General features: G+C 40.3%; 1 protein-coding gene across 9 annotated transcripts in view; it reads left to right on the top strand.

The window, feature by feature from the left end:
* The first annotated feature begins 3192 nt into the window (after positions 1-3192).
* pbx3b (pre-B-cell leukemia homeobox 3b) overlaps positions 3193-20604 on the top strand; it is a 114819-nt gene continuing 97407 nt past the window's right edge. For 5 of the 9 annotated variants that reach the window (XM_043247774.1, XM_043247772.1, XM_043247769.1 and 2 more), the window contains exons 1-2: positions 3193-4688; positions 5370-5443. In XM_043247774.1, the coding sequence (XP_043103709.1) occupies positions 4492-4688; positions 5370-5443 (271 nt within the window). In that variant the 5' untranslated portion in view covers positions 3193-4491. Of the gene's footprint in view, positions 4689-5363; positions 5444-20604 lie in introns of all 9 variants that reach the window. The other 4 variants (XM_043247768.1, XM_043247773.1, XM_043247770.1 and 1 more) reach the window with 1 other exon arrangement.

The raw sequence follows: 20604 nt of genomic DNA, 5'->3' as shown, positions 1-20604 counted from the left end.
GGGTATCTGACATGATTGCGACGCAGAATCTGGTGTGCGTTCAATTATGCAAACTTTTCTGTGGTCAACTTTTTTGGCAGGAATAAATGCTAAAACTTTTTTTTTTTTTTGGATAATGTTTTTCTCTCCAAAAGTAAGAGTAACCGCTTGGGTAAAAAAAAAAAAAAAGCCTGGTGTGCTCATTAGTGAAAATAATCCCGAACGGTGGGCTTCTGTCCAAGAGCAATAATATCAACAGTTACTACCGACAACAGCGAGGTTACAATGGCCATATTTGGGAGAAACTCCGGCTGATATTTTCAAGACGCTCAGTATATAGGCGTACTGCGCTTTAAGTTGGCTGAAGGAAGTGGGCAGTAAGCATCCAATAATAGAAATCGTGTTTATGTCATTATGTAAGCATGGCATCATGACCACAATAAGCTGAAGTGTCTTTTTTTTTCCCCTCCCACCAAAAGATTTGCTGTCATACTTGGGGAAAATGAATTATGTTGACATATGGCTGAAAACAATGGTGGAAAGGCATGCAACGTAAGGCAATGAAGAATCATGCGGTGTTGTGGAGGAGAGGATCTGGAGCTGTTCCTTTGAGCCCTCTATGACAGGTATACAGAGCCACCTGACAGCACAGTATTTCAGTGATAAATGCAGTGGGTCTGGGACTTCCATTCACTAAACTCAGGAGTGTGCTGGGCTGATACTTCAAGGTCAAGTGAATATGAAAGAGCCGAACCACACAGCTTGCTAAAAAGAACGAGGGAGAGGAGCGCCCCTTGTCTGCTTCCTAACTTCGACGACTTCTAAATGTTATGTCGCTTAAACTCGCGCGACGTGCTTATAAACACAGATGTTGCGTCGCGGCGTCGTTTCGCCATTTTTAAACAAAATCGTAATCCGTCAGCCGCACGTGCTACGTTTGGTCTAGTTCATTTACACACCGATAATAAAAATGACAAGGACTATATAAATGAAGGCGAAACTCACGCGCACATGCGCTCAGTCGCAGCCAAAACAATTGAATTACAGGGCTTGTGGCATGTTGTCTTACTCTGTGATATGTGTGAAATGGTTAATTAAAGGTGAGCTCATTATTCTTGCTCAGGATCCAGTAACTGTGTTAACATGATCCATGACTAATATATCACCCACTTATTGCACCCGAAGAATTTAATCAATTGCTCTGAACACCAATTCATACACAAGAGTTGAAGTAAATATGCCACTATAAATTCTACTGTTTGATCTGTATTGTTCGGCGAGGATTGATGTGTAAATCAAAAGCCGACGTTAGTGTATTAAATATGGTGCTTATATCCACCTATTAAAGGACAGCATCATGTCGTAGTGTATTTAGGACCATATAGCCGATATGGTCAGTTACTAAATATCACATTACTCGACGTAACGAAGATGCATGTCAGATATTTCTGTATTTATCTGTTCAAAACGTAATCCGCCAATAAAATTCTAAATATACTAAGCATAAGCTAAAAACGCATAAGCGTGTGTTTTGGGGACCTGTAGGTCTATGCGATGTCTCCAGTGAGATAACAATGTCTGCGTTGCATTCCTCAAGTTTTTTTTTTGCAAAGTCCACAGGTAGTTTGAGAAAAGATTTAAAACACTTGCCACCTGGAACAGATTTTTAACATAGATGAAAGACTTGTGCGGATGTCATATATCAAAGCGAACAGTAGAAACTGCTGAATCGGACCGATTCGGTCACTTAACGTTTATTAGAATAATCACAAAAACAAAGAGCAGGCGTAAAATTTTTTTTTTTTGTTTTAACTTCTTATTTAACAGGTGAAAATGTTCTCGATCCGCGTTTATTGATTACTCTACATCGTCGAAACCATGTTTACAAATAACTCTCTGTGATCAAAATAAATGCTAGAAATTGAACATCACGACGCTCTCGAAGCTCCAGGCGTGCTGACAGATCCTTCAGTGCTTTTCGCATTGTTTATCCTCAACCGGTTTATCCCAGAGGAAGTTTTGATTTTCTGCATATCTGATTATTCGCTCTTTAATTAGCCTGTGTTAATTTCCCGTGTTGAGTGTGTCAGTGATGGAGGCAGTCCACAGAGCCTTCAGTCGGTTCATGCACTATGGAACGGGACTTTCTGGTGCCAGCTTTCGCAAATTCTCAGCGTAGCATCACATGTTGGTGCCTTCGGAAGGGTGTCTGATTGACTTTCTTACTGTGCAAAAATTAACAGCTCTGTTTCCTCAGTATGTGTCTCTGATTCTTGGTAATTAGTCCCATCACATCAGTGGCTGTCATGTCACAAGTGCAACCCTGCCGAAATGCATTACCTCAGTTATGGCACCAGAGGATTTCATGAATATTAACCTGCAGGTACACGCCGCGTCTCGGGTCAAAGTGCAGCTTTTTTTCTTTTCACTAAAAAAAGAAAATCGGTTCATCTGTGCCAACTGATAAATATCGCTTTACGTAGATGAAATGAAAAAGTAAATAACTGTACCCGTCAATGCAGTGTGTAAGCAATAGAAAATGAAAAAGCTGAAGTTTCACTTTTTTTTAATAGAATGAACCAGGCCATAGCGCTTTTAGTAAAACATAGCCTACACGTAATCAAACAATAAAAATATGTACGGAGGAGTTAGCACGCATGTTTCCGTTGTAATGGTTTGGTCAGTGATGAGCTCTTGTTTACCTCAGCGCAAGAACAAAATCCAACAAAAACGGGTGTGTGGCTTTAACAAAAGACGCGTTTTTAATCGCAACAACGCCAGCCTACGTGAAATGTGTTGATTTGGAATCGGAAATACAGTGGTTTGGCGGGAAAACCACAGTGGGTTTAGCAAAGCGTATGTAAGAAGCGAGGCAACCGGAGGAAGGCGCAGATACGTTTCAGTGTGTCTCTTTGCTTCAAGCCCACCGAGCAGTCTGCTACCATAGCAACTGCCGAGGAGCGCTGCGCAGCGCCGCCTGCTTTTGCAGTAGATGTCACCCTTGGCAACGGCCAATCAGAAGTTGATATCTCTCTGTACAACCGTAGCAAAGGTACTGAGCTCCGAAGGCGGGCGTTCTTGCTCAGCGGGACCCGGCGGTTGGTCCGTGGGGCCGTCGCTCAACAGCGCGCTCTTCGTTGATTGGTCCGCGGCATCTATTTCCAATATTATAAACATGTCCTCTGCTTTCCTGCCCCTGCGAGCACGGCTTGTTGGAGGCGACCGTACTACGGTGTAAGGAAGCGAGGGGGCCCGTGCAATTCATTATTAGTTTGAATCAGACAATATAAAACTCCGACCTTTTGTTTGTTTTATTGGGAATGGTTATAATGTAACGGCATCTCAATGCACTGGCGCGCTTTTAAATGAGGCACGCGTAAAGTGGAGACTTAAACGCTGTTGATTTGATGTTCTGGTCTCATCATTATCATCACCAGCAGTATCATTAGTAGCTAACTGGCATTTTGTTTTCGGGGGCTTCGGCGAGAAGTGACAAGAATCTAAGACCCCTCCTCTGCAGGGCGGAGCGTGCATTTTGATGTCGATTTTGTATCTTTTTTTCTTCTCTGACACGTCCGCACTGAGTGAATGGCATTGGCACATTGTCAATCGCTCACTACCGCTGCCATCAAACAACATAAAGCACACACAGCCCGCGCGCTCGACTCATAAATTTCCGCCAGCAGATATTTTTGCGCATCGCTTTATGGCGCGTGATTAATTTTTTCGCCAGTTTTTCTATTTTCCCTACTGAAAGTGAGAAAACTTTTTTTATACGTTTTTATATTTTTCCTACAATCTTTATAGCTCTGGTCGCCGGTGCTGATGGTTTAATTTATTTCACTCGGCTTCTTTTATTTTCTTATATTTTATTTTTGGGAGAATCTTTTCGGAGGCAATATTTATTTTTATTTTTCCTGCCTGTTGTTCACGCTAAACGCGCTTGTTTTTAATTGCATAATCGTTAATTTTGATTAATTGTTACTTTCCATCAGAGGCATGGGATGTTTTGCTTGCAACTCTTTGTAATACCACGGATTTGTCCAAGTTTTCCAGAAGTGCACAAGGCGAAATTATCCTAAGAAGACCGCGAATAAGAATTCCAGACATCTGCAAAGGACCCCGGCTCTTCAAAGAAAAAAGACAAATTGGCATGAAGATTCGGACAGGATTGAACGGGCAACCGCTGTCACCTGAACGCTGAAGTTTACTTAAATAATAGGCACGAAAAAGCATCGCTAATTTTTCTCCGATGGACATTCATACAGGAGGATCAAAGACGATTTAAACCTTTTCCATAAAGTGATTCCTGGGACATCAATTCCACTATATTTCACCCAGCGATTTATCGTATTTGCTGCGTTGCTTCGCGGTCAATATTTTGCGCACGATAGCGACCCGTTAACCACCGCACATGAAATAATCAAGTTGTTTTTGCATGTGCATTATCCGACTTTATTTCACCCATCTCAGTGACTGAGCACGAGCGCATCGATTGTGTTGCGGCGGACTATGGACGAGCAAGCCCGGATCATGCAGGCTCTCGGCGGTGTCAGCCTGGCCGGTCACTCGGTGCAGGGAGGCATGGCTCTGCCGCCTCCACATGGACACGACGGAACCGATGGGGATGGAAGAAAACAAGACATCGGTGACATTCTGCATCAGATCATGACCATCACCGACCAAAGCCTGGACGAGGCGCAAGCAAAGTTGGTGCATTTTTATTTTATTGTAAACCTTGATATCGTCTCGTTCGTACTCACGCTTTGCCGTTTTATTTGTAAAATAGCTCGCAGTGCTTGCGTTCACGTGTTACGAGAGATAACTTTATTTTACAGCACCGTGCACTCGTTGAAACTCTTGCCCCGACTCGTATATTTCACTAATGTTAATTCAGCAATGCCTTTATAGTCTCGCTCGCGTCTGAATTCCAGGTGGCAAAGCGGGTTAAAATGAAAATGTCTCAAGTTTGGGCTATCGTAGTCACTTTTCACCGAACTTGTGGCTGATATTTAATAAACCAGCCTCTGAGAATGATAAACAGGTAAAGTAGCCTGCTCAACGCATGTGGGCATCTCATTAAAAGTTTCTATATCACACTTTCCTGCTTCCAAACTTAAGAAGGCCTCGATGCTTTTACAGCCCTTAGCGTCTCCAAAACTTTTTTTGTTTGTTTGTTTGCAACAAAACAGAAACGCTGGATACGATTTTTGCCTTGTTTTGAACTTCTGCGATGTGTGTAAAGCCAGTATGCTTTTATCACCTTTTTTCTTTTTAAGGTTAAAATTTAAACCCGAGACTTGATGCCTTATGAAAGTTTTTAATGCGACAGAATTATGAGTTTTAAGTGACTATATATCAATCTCGTCTCTTGCTCCCAAATGGCACAGGAAACATGGGCTCAACTGTCACAGAATGAAGCCAGCCCTCTTCAGTGTCCTCTGCGAGATCAAAGAGAAAACAGGTAAGATAATGCATACCGAACAAAAAGGGCAAAATTACGCACAGACATGTCAAGAAGAGAAAAAAACAACAACAATACAGTGCCACTAATCCGTCAGACACCGCCATCTTTACTGGTGTTTCTTTTTTTTTATTATTTGGTCGTCAGCGGAGCCCAGTTGTACCCAGCCAAATCCAGCATCCCCATTCTTGTTTCTGAGAATGAACACTAATAATTGGATTTCTGAGAATAAGTGTGAAATATGCACGCTTGCCCCCTCTGCGCTGCGTCGCGAGGCTGAGCTGAGCGCCTTCTTCTGGGGGCTCGCGCGAGAGAGGCGCCCCGGCGGTTCCCTTGTTTACAGCGCGCTGTTCTCACGCCATCCGTTTAATCTTTCGAGTCCCGCACTCGGCGGGTTTGTTGGGCGATCGCGCGTCCTTTTCGCGTTCGTCGCCGAGGGTGCGTTTCGCGCGGGGGTTTGTGTTGTGTGCATCGGGGTTGTTTTGTTTAATTGTACCGCTGCGAGCCCGGCGAGCGGTTTACCCGTGTTCGTGGTTCGGAGCGCGGTCCAATTCCTGCGCTCCTCTGCCTAATTATGCGACCAATTTACTGGATAATTATTGGCAGTATCGGCGGTCCTGCGGTTAATTATTGCCCCCATTTTATTATGAAAGGCGCCAGCGCTGTGAAGGTTACATCGTTCTCCGACACGTGCAAAGACGCTTGGCGTTAGTGTCCTTGTTGTTGTGTAAAAGCGAACTTGTTATGATCAGGAATGATCTGTATGCCATATATTATCACTTTGATGCGAGCCTAACTTGTAAAAATATTTAGATCACATTAGTAGACTACACGGTGGCAAATATTTAAATCCTAATAATATTATTATAATGATTTATGCAGTTTATACTCAACATTATATGTTTGATCTGGATTTCTTTGTTAGCAGTTAAATGCACAATGGTCAAAAAGTGCAAGTTGTCACTTTTGCACCACTTAAAAATCAAAGCTGCAATTAAGCTTGATTTAAATAGTTAGTTATCATTATTATAATTTTATTTTACAGCGCATGACTTAACTGACCATGCACTCACGAAGACCCAAGTGCTAATAATGGCTTGTAAATTTTTACATTGACCCTGAATGGCAGGGTTACTTTATTCATCACCACCCCCAATTTAGGGACTTTTTTTTTTATAAATTAATTTTTGTGACGGAGGCACGCACGTTCACGATTTTGCAAAACGTTTACTTTCCTGTGGCTGGTGCGTGACGTCGCTTTGCTGTAATTATAAGTGTGTCGTGGAAATGGAGAAAAACATTTCCGAGTGCACGTGAACGTCTATAGCAAACAGAAATGTCCTCTTTCCACTTTTTGTAAACTCAAGCCCCTCTGAAACAGTCTATCGCGCGCGCACTGTAAACGAAGTCCAATGACAGATACAACATCAATTCAGCACGTGCGTTACCAAGGCTATACCGCCTGCCCCAATGACACGGAACATTAGCATATGTCACTGTCTCACAAAAGACGGGTTTTTTTTTTCTTTGAGGGAGAAATCAGCGCCCGTTGAAAGAGAATCAGTTCAGTACGTCCAGTGGCTTAGTGGATGTAATTTAATGTGCAGTTTTTCCTTTATGCTGCGACGGTTAACAAACGCGCGTGATGTGCGCAAAGGCGCGCGCGTTCTGCGATCATGCAGGGCGCAGGTATAAAGAGAGAATGACCACATAACCAGATATGCAGAATCCAGAGAGACCCTAAGATAAGGGGCATTTACCAGGAATGTTCAGTATGTATTTCTGGATAATGCGGAAGGAGAATAGCAGAGCGAAACCTGTAAGGTGAGCCCAAAAATACAATGGCAAAACGCACTGCATTTGACTGGTAGCTGTGTCTGGTAACTTTTGTCTTTACCTTTTTTAGCATAAGAAAATTAAAACTTATTTAAAGCATGTTGAAACAGGCATGTTTTTCAATGCTATTTTTAAATAAACTTTATCACCTGTATGAATTATTATTTTTTTTTAAATAGGTTCACAAATGACACATTTAATTTTTGAAAATGAAAGAGATGCTCATTTCAAATACAAGAGGTTAAATTTAGTTTTTGAACAAAGATGAACACAGCAATGAAATGGCATTCGGATATGGGTTCGTGTGTTTATCGTGTCTCTGTGTGGTTGTATAGGCAGAATAATGCTTTGCCAGATATGTGGCCTTTGTGTGGCTTATAAGCAGAAGCGACTGGAGGAAGATCATAAAACTTAATGAACTTCTCGGCCGTTGGAGGTCTCGACTGCGGGAGGGCAAGGCCCTGATCCACCGGCCGGTCTGCTCGAGCTGTTCTTTATGCCTGTCCGGTAATGGAGAGAATGAGAAAAAAAGATTCCTAAATGTTGTTGCTGTATCTTGACAGCTTAAAGCGGCTACTGTTGTGTCTCAAGAAAAGATGAACGGTTGCAAGACTTAATTTTTTTTTTTACATTTACATCTTGTGATCTGGTTTGAGGTGTTTTTTTAAATTGTATTTAAATCTATTAAATTTAATATTTACTTAAATTTCAGTACTCGTGTATAACTTGTTTGCTTAGGAGTGAATCTAGTGAATGTAGTTAATATAGTGTGCTCGTGCAGTACTTTTTCCAAAGTCTGTTCTTGTGTTCTAACAATTATCCATTATTTGCTTAAATGTATGCACATCAATAGCATTATTTATGAGGAAATGTTCCTTTTAATGCTACATCGTACACGTATTTTGATTACTTTAAACCCATTTCCAGCTGTTGACTGCGCTTCCATGTGCACCTATCATGTTACGTTTAATACAGCTATGTCCCTTATTACATTATAGCTCTAATTAAATATGCATAAAGAGTAGAGTCCCTAAGTATGCTAATTATTTAAATGAGCTTGTTTACTAGCTCAGTTGCTGTAATCTCGGTTAATCCCTTTGACGCTGCCTGTTTGAATGGTTTCTTTTTTCCCCTCGTCTTAACGCATCCGGACTAATTTCCTAACAAGCTTCATTCTGCTAATTTGTTTATTAACTCACAAGTGAACACAAGCATGATATTTTCCTGTTCCGTACACGCGTGTCCGCTTTTTATCGCTATTTGAATATCACATAACATCGCAAAAGCAGATTTGTTTTTTTTAATTGTCAGATGATAGTGTAGCAGTGCCGGGGCTTAAATTTTACCTGCAATAGCTTGCGGTTTTGAGTGATGAGGGAAGCTGTCGCTTTCTTCTTCTTCTTCTTTTTTTTTTTCTCCACAGGCTCGTTGAAGGACATTGTCTCATCAGAGTGATAAGAGAGACTTCCTCTGATAAGCGTGCTACTGCTGCTGCTCCTTGTTGTTTTTTAGCCAAACACATCTTATGGAGGCTTTTTTTTCCCTCCTTTACAGCACCGCACACACACACACCTAGAGAACACCTAGCGTCAGAGCAGTATGTACATTTTGCTTATCGTATTCAACAGATGTGTAAGAAACGAGCGCTTGTGGGGTTGTTGCCAAGGTTTGGTGCTTTGGAAAAAAAAAAAAAAGAATGAAAAAAATGAAATGAAAAACTACTGCGTGATCAAGTTTCTGAAAGTTTTGTGTGTGCACATTTAGGGCAGCCTCTGCGACTTGTTGTGTGACTTACAACTGCTGTGGGCAGTGTTATGTTTGTCTTATTTTTTTATTAGACATTAAAGAAAATGACAAAACTTCAGAATTGCATCACGACTGAAATTTAATAGCTATTATTATTATTATTATTATTATTATTTAAAATTGAATCGTCTTCCTCATTTAGCTTAGTGTGTGTTATATTGATATTGTACCGTTTGTGCCATGCAGTCACTGCTAAATGTATCTGTCTTTATACAATAAGAGAAAATGCTAACAACTGCCATTGCTGATATATGAATAAGTTCCAATCGGAGCGATTTCTTGGCCTTGTATTTGTGAATCGAAGCAGAGAACAGAGCTTTGAAAAGATGAAACATTCATTGTTGCTTTTGGATCTGATGCAAAGGGGGCTTAAAGGCGAAAAAGGGTAAATCAAACCTGAAGTGTTTGTACTGTAACTATGTAAACAGTGAGAAGGAAAAGCTGTGTATGTACATCTGTTTGTAGAGCGAGCGTACAGAGATGATGTGTGTGACTGTTCGGGATGCATGAGTGTGTTAAGAGTGTGTACCTTCGCCTCGACTGTGAGAATGTCAAGGATGTGCGCGTTTAGGCCCCCGAAAACGCCTGATCTTAACTTCTTTTTTGCTCGTTGCGACGGTCGTGAATGACAACCGTCGTGTTGACGAGTACAAAAAACGCGCAGAGTTAATTGTCAGATTAACCGCAGATTACCGCGAATTCAAAGTCTTGTCGGCCTGATAGGTTTGAGTTGTTTTTGGGATCCCCGGGGCACTGCGGAGAATCAGCATGAAAAAAAATTCTTTCTCTTTTTCAAAGAGTGGCTGGGCTAGATGATGTGAGGGAGAGAAGGGTGGGTGGAGGAGGAGAGGAGAGAGATACATACATGGCGGATAAATGGATAGAAGCGTTTTGCAATGCAAAGCTGTCTGTAGTGTTGGGGAGCTTTCTTGGCACTCCACTAACTGCTACTGGAGGCCCTGAGTAGATTTCCCCATTGCTAATGCCCTAGAAGTATTAATTCACTTTGATATGCTAATTAGAGGGCATTATGCAAGAAATGAGATTAAGTGGCAGCGTGAAGTCATTTGCCTGTCAGTAAATTGAGTGTTTTTAGCAGGAGGGGTTTGTTTTTTTTCTTCCCTTCGACTTTTTCTCGCTTTTGCATTTAAATGAATCAAATGAAGGGAATGTGGCAGAATGCTTGAAAATCATTTTTTTGTTAGCAGATGCTGTTTTTTTTTCTTTTTTGCTTTCTCGGTCTCTCCCCCTCTCCGTTTTTTCCCTTTTTTTCTTCAGGTATCTGTTTTTCGAGGGAAGTTTGTGGTCTTTGTCAGGTGGCTATTTTTTCGCGTTTTTTTTCCGCACGATGATTTAAAATGCACGTATTTTACGATGTCACCCGCTTCTGCTCCTGCTCCTGCTAGCGTTCGATTTGGAGGCGCAATTAACCGAGCAGTTTATTTTAGTTTAATTTCTGTGGAGCCCAGGATGTGTCTGATCCTGGCTACGGTTACAGCGATGGAGAAATCCCAGCAGGAAGGGTGAAAGAAGCCTTAACGTGTTGAGAATAAACTTGTCTGGTTTGTTTCGAAAAGGAATACAGGAGTGCAGCGGCGAATTGAGGAAGACCTCTGCTGGGTTGACTGTGTGCTAATCAGACGGCGTGTGTGTGTGTGTGTGTGTGTGTGTGTGTGCGCGGGTTGTTTGCTTTCTCTCCGCCGGTTGAGAGCAGGGGCTGGCGGCAGCAGTGGCAGATGCAGCGGGAGCAGCGAGGAATAACAAAGGTGAAAGATTACCTCCATATGGCATTTCTGACCAGGAAAGAGAGAAAGAAGGGAAGGGGAGGTTAGGTGCGCTCCGAAGCAACACTCCTTTCTGAAGTGAGGTTTAATCAATACAGAGAGATTACAGAAAACTATTACAGGGCCAAAATCATAGGCTCCTCTTTCTCTCTCGGTTTCTCTCCTCTTCCCTTGTTTGCTGCCTCGGTGGCGGCTGCCTGCCTATTGACTTGTTGTTTTTCTGACCTTTGACTCATCAAGTTCAGAAACGGGAGGTCTGGAGGAGAGACTGCAGGAAGCCGGCAGTGTGGCCCCCGCTGTGCCGTTCCCCTCACGCGCACACACACACACACACACACGTACGCTGTTTTTCAGCCGTGTGTTGTTATTTGTGCATCCGCGGCGAGACCCTTCTTTGTGCACTCTGAACCGGCTGAATTAATTTGTAGGCACCGTCGTAATTAACCACATGCAAGGCCGGCTAAAAGCATTACCTTGAAAAAATGGAATGCAAGGATTTCGAGAGTAAGCGTTTCTTAAACCCTCGGGGACCATTCATTTTGAGGCGCCCCGACAAAGCGGTAATGAGCCAACTAAATCTACCCTGAAGTTAATTTGACATCTGCTGGGTTATTGTTGTTATTACTTGAATTGTCATTGTTATTTATATATATATATATATATATATATATATATATATATATATATATATATATATATATATAATTTATTTTGCTATTTGTTTTCTGTTTATAAATAATAGGGTGGTAAAATAATCTGAAAGCAATTTTTTTTTCAGTATCAATTGATTGGATTATTATGAATGTGATGGCTCATTTTAATACTCCGTAATTACATATTATTAATTAATGAGAGAACATACTCATTAATTGTTTGCTAATTACGAAATAACAAAGGAGCACTTAACCATGAAACTATGAAAAATTGACTCCGGCTCATGATCCATATTTGTGTAGGTGGGAAGCCGTGCGTCTCAGTCTCTTTATGACATCATCACAAACCCAGTCGTTGCGATCCAAAGTAAATATTAGTGAGCATCACCCTCCTCTCTCGCCTTTAGTTACAATAGCGCAGGCTTTTTTTTTTTTTTCCTTCTTCCAAATGCCTGAGTAAATGTATGCAGCCTGCAATAGAAAGCCATTCAGCAGTGGAGACAATTGACTTTGGGCTGCTTTTTGTTCCCGTCTGCCCCAGCGATGCGTCTGCAGTGACAAGATAGTGTAAGGCAGAATGGCTTCTGCTCAGCAGGGCGCCTGGACTCCTGAATGCCGTGGCCTCTCTCTCTCTCTTTATCTCTCTGTCCTTCTCTCTCTTTCTCTGTTTCTTTCCATTACACGACTTGGTGTTTGAAATCGAGGAAGAGTGACTGCTATCTTCCGTAAAACCCTTTGCTTTCTGATGGTGGAAGGTGGGTATGGAAAAGAAAGAGCAGATGAAGGAATTAACAAAAGAAAGAGCGAGGGTACGGATGGATGTCAGGCTTCCGAGAGGTAAAAAAGAATGCAAAAAAAGGAGAAGAGAAAATCTGTAATCGCAAGCTTTCACGTGCTTGGAGCATTTGTCTTTTTTCGAGGAAACGTTCCCACTCTATGCCTTGTCAGACATGTTCTTACATATATGAGGCTAATCTACTTCTTGCTGCATACGGCAAAAGCTTTGCAACACAAATAATGTGCCTATGCACAAACGCACTTACATTCACATCAGTATGATTTCTCACTGTACTTATCCACCATGGCTTTAATTCTTTATCTGAGGTTTTGCGGAAAAAAAAGATCAGTAGTTTTTTTGTATACTTTTTTTGTTTATGCTTCCTGTAACACATTAGCTATGCAAATAAGCCCTTTATAGTATACAATTTTGGCAGGTTTGTTACAAAAGTCTCGATTGTAGATTTAGCAGTGGCAGAGGTGGTGAAAATGCTGGTGGAATGGCTCCGATTAGTTTTTTGACAGAGACAGTCGAGGAGATGAAAATAAAACATGTTGCAGGTCAGATTCAAGTCAGTTTTTCCCACATGAGCACCAAGGCTTAGCGTGTCTAGATTTACAGCTAACGTTTAGACTTTTTTTTTTAGTGATTGTGAATCTCAGTCTCCTTTTAGTTCAATAAAAGCTACAGCATCTTGATAGAAAGTGTGAATTTAATAAGCCACAGCAGTGTTTCTCTATATGTGGTCTGTGCATTAGGAGAGAGAATATACACCTTCCTGGAATATGTACAGCTGTTAGAGTCTTTTATTTGCTTGTCTTATGCATAAATTTCCTCTCGATTCCTCAACATACACACTTGTCCAACTCCTTCTACTCAGTCTAAGATGAGCTCATGTTTTATTTAATTATCGCTGACTACAGATTACTCCTGTAGCCTGTCTATGAGGAAGTCAGCATGCATTATATATATAAAATAGTTTTATTTTTGTGTGTGTGTGTGTGTGTGTGTATATATATATATATATATATATATATATATATATATATATATATATATATATATATATATATATATAAATTCTTGATGCTATGTTTTTTTTCTCCTTATTGCTTGACCTATACCAGTGTCACTTTATATACATGTACAAGCATATTCCTCAGATGCGGTGACTGGCGCAAACCTCTGATGAATCTCACATCACCTTTGAATTGTCAGCTATCCTTTGCCGTTTAACTAAATTGTGCTCTGTATTGAAACATTAAATTTTCATTTAAAAAAAGTAAATGTTCCCACCCGGCGCTGCTGTTTTAATATTTTACATCCCCCCCTCGCCCTGTCATCTGTATATGAAATAAGTGCAATTTGTGATGCGTTGTCATCAATAATTTTGTCACCAGGGCGTAAAAGCTGCGAAACACCCATCCACCCACAGCAGTGTTTGTGTCGCATACGGAGCAAACTGTGATGCGATGAGCAATGCGAACGTTGGCCAAACGTTCTGGATATGATATTTGTGTAACTCAATTCATATAGCGCTGTCTAACACTGGTCCCATTTGTTATTGACACAAGGTTCATGGGCTGTTATGTGCAGTTTTATATAGATATTTTCAATATTGCAAGCAGTGGTACTGCATCCGGTAATGGAAATAAAACCTTTTTTTTCTTAAATTATTCTCAGTGTTGTGTTACATTGATTTATGTTCAACACGGCACTAAAATAAAGCCAGGGCTTTCAACCAGGAACCCCCTTGGGGCTCATGAAGGTACTGTAGGGGATCCTTAGACTTACATAGAATATTTTGTACATATATCTCAAAATGTGTTTCTTAAAATGCATGCAAAATCTTTCATCATCTGATTTACATTTATGTTCTATGTTGGACAACACATTTTCGCAATGAATCAAAGGCATTGAAAAAGAAGCAAAGATAGTTTCATTTGTATTGATTGGCAGAGAGTCTAGTTGTGTGGTCCCCCTGTCAAAAAAGGCTGACAGTTCTTGAAATTAAGGAAATATTACCAGGAGCCCTAGAAGGTCACTTTTAGGAACCACCTGGAGAACGTAAACTACAGTTGTGCAGTACTTGCAATTATTCCTCCTCCACTACTCCTTGTACTCTGGCATGATTATTAATTTTGCAGGTGATTACACAATCCGAGCGCATTACTCAATTCCGTCTCAAAATCTTTATAGTGTCCCACCGAGCTAATGTCCAAGTGCTTGCAGAGGCTTTCTTGGGTCACCGCTCTGGTTGCAGGACCCCACTCCGAACAGCTATCCAGCAGAACCTGCATCACTGTCAGAATGCTTATTAGCACAAAAAGGGTCAGGTGGGAGGGGAGGGGAGGAGAGTGGTCCTCTCATTGTAATGACATCGCTATTTATAGATCTCCATTTCATTAGCCTCCTCTGTTTCAGTGGTGAGATTTCCTCAAGGGGCAGAAGATGCAAGTCCATATACTTCCTCATGTACTGTCCTCATGTGTGTAATATGCAGTGTTTGTCGATGCACACTTGTTTTTCTAGGGCAGAACTACTGCATAGCCATGTCTATTTTTCTTTTTTATATTTCTTTTTTAAATTCAACAGTGCAGTTGAATTTAATCAGTGGAGTTATGTTAACGATATTTATTTAATTACATTTGTAATTTTATTTTAATTCAATCTGACGGTAGTTATTATTACATGCATATTTTTAGTGAAAGTTCGAATTTTGGGTATTTATACAAATTTACTAAGTTCACTCCTCTTTGCAATATTTGACATTATAAGGATGTTTTTAAAAGCAGTTTACATGTGGAATATGTTCAGAATATCTGGCCAATATGCACATAATATTAGGCGCACCACTCGTTTTTCGAGCTCAGGCCAGTTCGCCCGATGTGTGTGCAGAAATCCAAACGTTTCCTTTAATGGTAAATTAGACTCAAGTATAAGCCTGTGTTTTATTTTTTAGCCTAAAGCAGCATTTCAGGGTCTTATTCTCCCCACAGCACTGCTCTATCCTCCCCTCTTCCTATTTGCATTCCTCAAATGAAGTCCCTGTGCCATTGTTCCTTCAGCATTTCATACGTTAGAATGATATATTGAAAGCAGAAATGGGAAAAAGACTGCAACGCAATGAAATTTTAATCAGCGTCTTCTGCTGCTTTAACAAGGCAAATAATTCTTATTGGCTGCTGTGTTAAGATTTCTAATATTTAATTCATAACAAAGCTGGCGTTATTCTGCCACGGCCTTGACAAGCCTCTCTACGTCTGCATGGAACAGCAGCTGAAAAACCTATAAGCAGATGTAAACGTCCAAAAGCTAGCGGGCAGCGTCCTCAAGAGTGGTTTCTAAAAAATCGACTACTAGGCATTCCTTGGATTTAATCGCTGGAGGGGTTATGTATCGATTGATTTGCACTTATTTATTTAACATCAAGAACCCGGCCTAATGCCATCGCTCACTTTGACCGTGGCGTTTTCGGTTAATGCTCACACGTTTAATGCCCTCTTTTTTTTCCCTAGTTAAACATACACTCCCATGAATAAATGGCTCTCTCGTAGTTGAGAAGAATGTTTTAAAGCGAAACCCTCTACTATAACTAAAAAGTTAAATGTTAATGTTTGTTTTCTTTGTGACCATGGCGACATTTAGTCTTGGGTAAAGAAATAAGAAAAAAGGTATGAAGGCTATATGCTGTGCATCTCACAGAGAATAAACTGTTGAACTCCTGAATGAATGAGTGAGATTTATGCTACGCGTTGCTAACGGTGCTGGAGGGAATGCTACTTTACCCAACCCGTTCATCTTTGTACATCCAGTTAAACAATCCGAAAGCCTTAAATAAATGTAACATTGATAACACTTTAAAGTGTCCTCGTTACACGTTACTTGTACTTACTATTATTATAACAATGAATTATCCATATCATCATAAGTAACCCTAACCCTAAACATATAGCAAGTACATGTTGTTCGTTAATATTACTCAGCATTTACAATGTACCTACATAGGCAGCATTTCTACATTGTAAATGAATGCAGTCAATAATCATGCTACTATAATACCTCATTTTAGTTAAATCCAAAGGCAGCATCACATTTGTATCTTTATGTAGATGTCAGTTTCAGTATTGCGGTGAGCCTAGGAAATAAATAAATATGCATGCATATACATGCACATAAATAGATGCGTGGGAATTGTAAGTCAAATATATGAAGCGAACGCCGTCGTTTTAATGTTTTTGAAAGAGATGCCCATCAAGGCTGCATTTACTTGATCAAAATTACAGTAAAACTGTATTCCGAAATGGTTACAATTTCAAATAATTCTAAATACTATTTGAAAATGTAAATTATCCCAGCGACGGCAAAGCTAAATTTTTAGAAACCATTGTTCTTATCAGTCATGTCGCATAATGTTCTTGTGGAAACTAAAATAAATAAACATTTTTTATTTATTTCTTGTGGAAATAAACATTTATATGTATTTTTATTACAGTAACACATTAGTTAAGCAACATGCCGACTTCAAAGTTGAGATCAACTGGCAGTTGAGAGAACACTATTTATGTTCCTCGCAGATTTTCCGTCTATGTAGAGCGTTCCAAATCAGTCACTTGTGATGTTCCATGATAGTCAGAAGGCAGCTGCCCGTGTAGGCAGTAGGTAGCAAGGCAGCTCTCTAGGTTTTGGAACAGAGCTTGTCTCTTCACCCTAAGCCCTTGAAGTTCATTTTTGTAAGCTGAAGCAACGGAAAGATGGCGCAGGGCCAGCCAGAGCTAGGTGCTGTCTCATGTTTCAGTGAGAGGGGGCAGATCCTGTTCTGGGCTCATGGTGAAATGGCTTAATTGGTGTCAGAGCCCCTGGGATAGTCTCTCTCTTTCTTTCTTTCTCTCTCTGGTTATCTCTCTCTCTTTCCCTTTCTCCCTGTGCTCTCTGAAAAGCGACTCCTCTCCTCTCCTCTCTTCTCTCTCCTCTCCTCTCCTCTCCTCTCCTCCTCTCTCCTCTCCTCTCCTCTCCTCTCTCCTCTCCTCGGTCACTGTGTGCTGTTTGAATGAGAAGTGAGCAGCACCATAACAATGCTTGCTGATGTTTGGGATGACAGAAATGAATACGCACTCAGCTCCTGGGAAAGTGGTGATTAATGGCAGCGAGTAGGGGAACACTGTCCTTTCCTTCTGCTACACTTTGATGGGGATTGAAAAGCAGCAGAAGAAAAAGAGCAGGTTTTTATTCCCTCACAATGCAGAGGTCATCCTCGAGTACATTATTTCTATTTCCTGCTGCTTTTCGCTCCATTTTTTGTCCTGTTCTCACTTCTCCATCCTCTGTGTTGTGTGTTATTGTCGATTGGAGGTCCTCATGGAGGTCTTTTCTGTGATATTGTCCCAACGAGGCGCTGGTGTTATAGTGGCTGATTGATATGGTGTTTTCAATGGCTATATACTGCTCCAGAGGTTTTGGGGTCAGACAGATTTTTTAAATGCTTTTGAGTCTCTTAATGCACATCAGGTGTGCAAAATAAAGTGAAAATAGTAATATTAGCAAATATTTTTTTGCCAATTAAATTATTTATTTGACCATAATAAATGAAATAAGTAACTACCCAAGTAACTTATTTGAATATATTTTAAAATGTAATTTATTTATGGGATGGAAAATCTGAATTTCCTTCAGTGGCACATGATTCTTCAAAAATAATTCTGATAGGGAGATTTGCTGATCAAGAAACATTTATTCTTCTTATTATTAGCATTGTTGAAAACAGCTGTGCTTCTTAATATTTATATGGAAACTGCGACTGTGTTTTTTTTTTGTTTTTTGTATCTTTTTTGGCACATAGGAAGTTCAAAAGAGCATAGTTTATTTGAAATGGCAGTAAACAATAAAAATGTGACTGATCATAAAATATTTGAACAGTAGTGTATGTATATGAAATGGATAATAGTTTTCTAGTAGGGCACAATCTAAAGGGACTGTTCTGATAGAGTTCCAAATTATAGGGAAAGATAATAAATATAAAAAGCGACAAACCCTTGAATTGTGTATAAAATTCTGATAACAGCTTTTAAAAAGGAGGAGAAAATGATTTGTGTATACTACGTTGTTGTTGACATCAAAGGTCGTGTGTAAAGTCAAACTTTATTGTATTTTGCAGTGAATTTATATATCACTTTAAGTAGATACCAACAGGAACGGGTTATATGACATGCCCTCGACCTCGAAAAATATGAGAAGAAAAAAGAATCGTTGATGAGTCAAAAATGAGTTCGCAATGAGCTAATGCAATGAAAAACAGCCAAACAATTTCCGTCACAGATACGACATGCATGTATATATTTTTTGTTCAATTAGAAATATTTTAAGGGGTAAACTTTTCAATTTGCTTGTCGGAAAACTACATTTTAAAGCCCAGTAGAATGATTCATATATATAGAAGCCACAATTCAAAGACTTTGACAAGATCTGATTTTGTGCTCACCAAGTATTCATGCCTTTATATCAGTTAAGATAGTGAGGTTAATTACTGTCACACAGTTTTTCTTCCTTCACTATGTTCTTTCTCTCTCTGGAAGTGGCAGGGTCCCAGGGACATCGCCTCAGTTACTTGTTAATTCATTTAATCAGGGATCTTGGCACTCTGCTCTTCTCCTGGCTGGTGCAGTAATCTTATTTAGAGCGAGACGCAGAGGAAACCACATGTCCGCGACCTGAGACTTTCATCCCTGTCAATATACACACCGCTCCGCTCAGCACAGCAGGGTTCTGACACAAGCTGATCCATCCTTCCCGGTGCTGTAAATATGTACACTTCACATGTATTCTCATGCATTACCCGTTTGGCTGAGCCATCAGACGCATGAAAAAAAGTTCCACTCGCAAGACCTTTTGTATCCGGCCTTTGATTTAGAGCTCAAATTTCAAATCCTCTTTTTGATCATGAAACCTACAGTGCACGGTTTCATTTCGCATCAAAGTTGAAATAGGTGAACCGAATTCGATGACATGCTGCGGTCGCGATATCATTATCTGTTGTGTCCTACTAGAGACGGCATGCATTTTTAATCATGTGTGCCAATGGCGGCTCCGTTCATCCCTTCACGTAACTCCTTACGTTTCATATAAGAGCAGGAAAACAAGAGGACCAGCGATCGAAGGCCTTTGCTGAAGTCTCGTAGCTGCTGAAATGTAAAGTGTGGGTTTAGACACTGGCCACTCTGCTGACAGCTAGATTTTTTTTTGCTCACTTTTGCCTCTCAAATAAGCGGCAGCTCTGTCAGAATGATTGATAGCGATTTGTTTTACGCGGCACAGTTTGAGATTTTTCACTCTTTTTCTGCCTTACAAGGAGTTGGGAGTTTTTAGAAGTGGAGCAATGAGTTTAGCAAAAAAAAAAAAAAAAAAAAAAAAAAAAAGGTGTCATTAATAGACAGAATTTTTTTAGCTTTCACGCAGTAACTACATGTCACATTTTGGTCATAATGATCAGGTGAAATAGTTCGACTCTTGACATACTTTTTTGCGCGTTGGAGAAAAGAGAGAAGAAATGAACTCTTTTATCATATAGCACTAAACAACCTATTTAATATGATTATATGCTGTAGACTGTTGCATCCTAACCCATGCAAATGAAGATTATACACCAAGGGTGATTCTTGACTCAAATTAGAGACCCTTTCAATGAGACACGAGGTGTATAGTAACATTCTTATATAATTTTAGCTTATGTATGTCTGGTAATTCGCTACTTGCAACCGAGTGTGTAACTGGCTTTTTTTCCTGGAATACGATGAGCGTTGTGTGTGCATGTGCGCATATGTGTGCATGCTGAGCACGGTCGTAGTCGCGCGGGTGCGCAGGGATGGTAGTGTAGCAGAGTTAATTTATTTAATGACTGAACCTCTCCTGTCTCCTGAGTCCTGATTATTCTCTCTGCCTGATGAGAGCAGAGATAGAGTGCAGGAAAAAATAGAACACACACACACACACACACACACACACTCACTCCACAATAAGCATTTAAAGTTTGTTTTATTGTAACACAGAATCATTTTTATTGTAAAATGGCAAAAAAAATTCCAGAATTCTAATTAAAAAAATAATAGAATATTATCAGAACTTTGAGCACAATATTGTGCATAGTGTGCTTTGCTTCTCTCTTCCTGTCTATCCAGGCACCACTGATCAGGCCAGACTGTAGGGCACACTGCTAACACACAGGGTCTGCAGTAGAATGGAAGCACTGGACCCTTGAGCTCAACCTGAACTTGGAATGAAGTAATGAAAACACAACATGATGGCTCAGAG

Source organism: Puntigrus tetrazona, chromosome 8 (assembly GCF_018831695.1).
Source record: "Puntigrus tetrazona isolate hp1 chromosome 8, ASM1883169v1, whole genome shotgun sequence".
In the NCBI taxonomy this organism is placed as follows: domain Eukaryota; kingdom Metazoa; phylum Chordata; class Actinopteri; order Cypriniformes; family Cyprinidae; genus Puntigrus; species Puntigrus tetrazona.
Note: the sequence above shows the minus strand (reverse complement) of the source record. Positions and strands in the feature narration are given on the sequence as shown.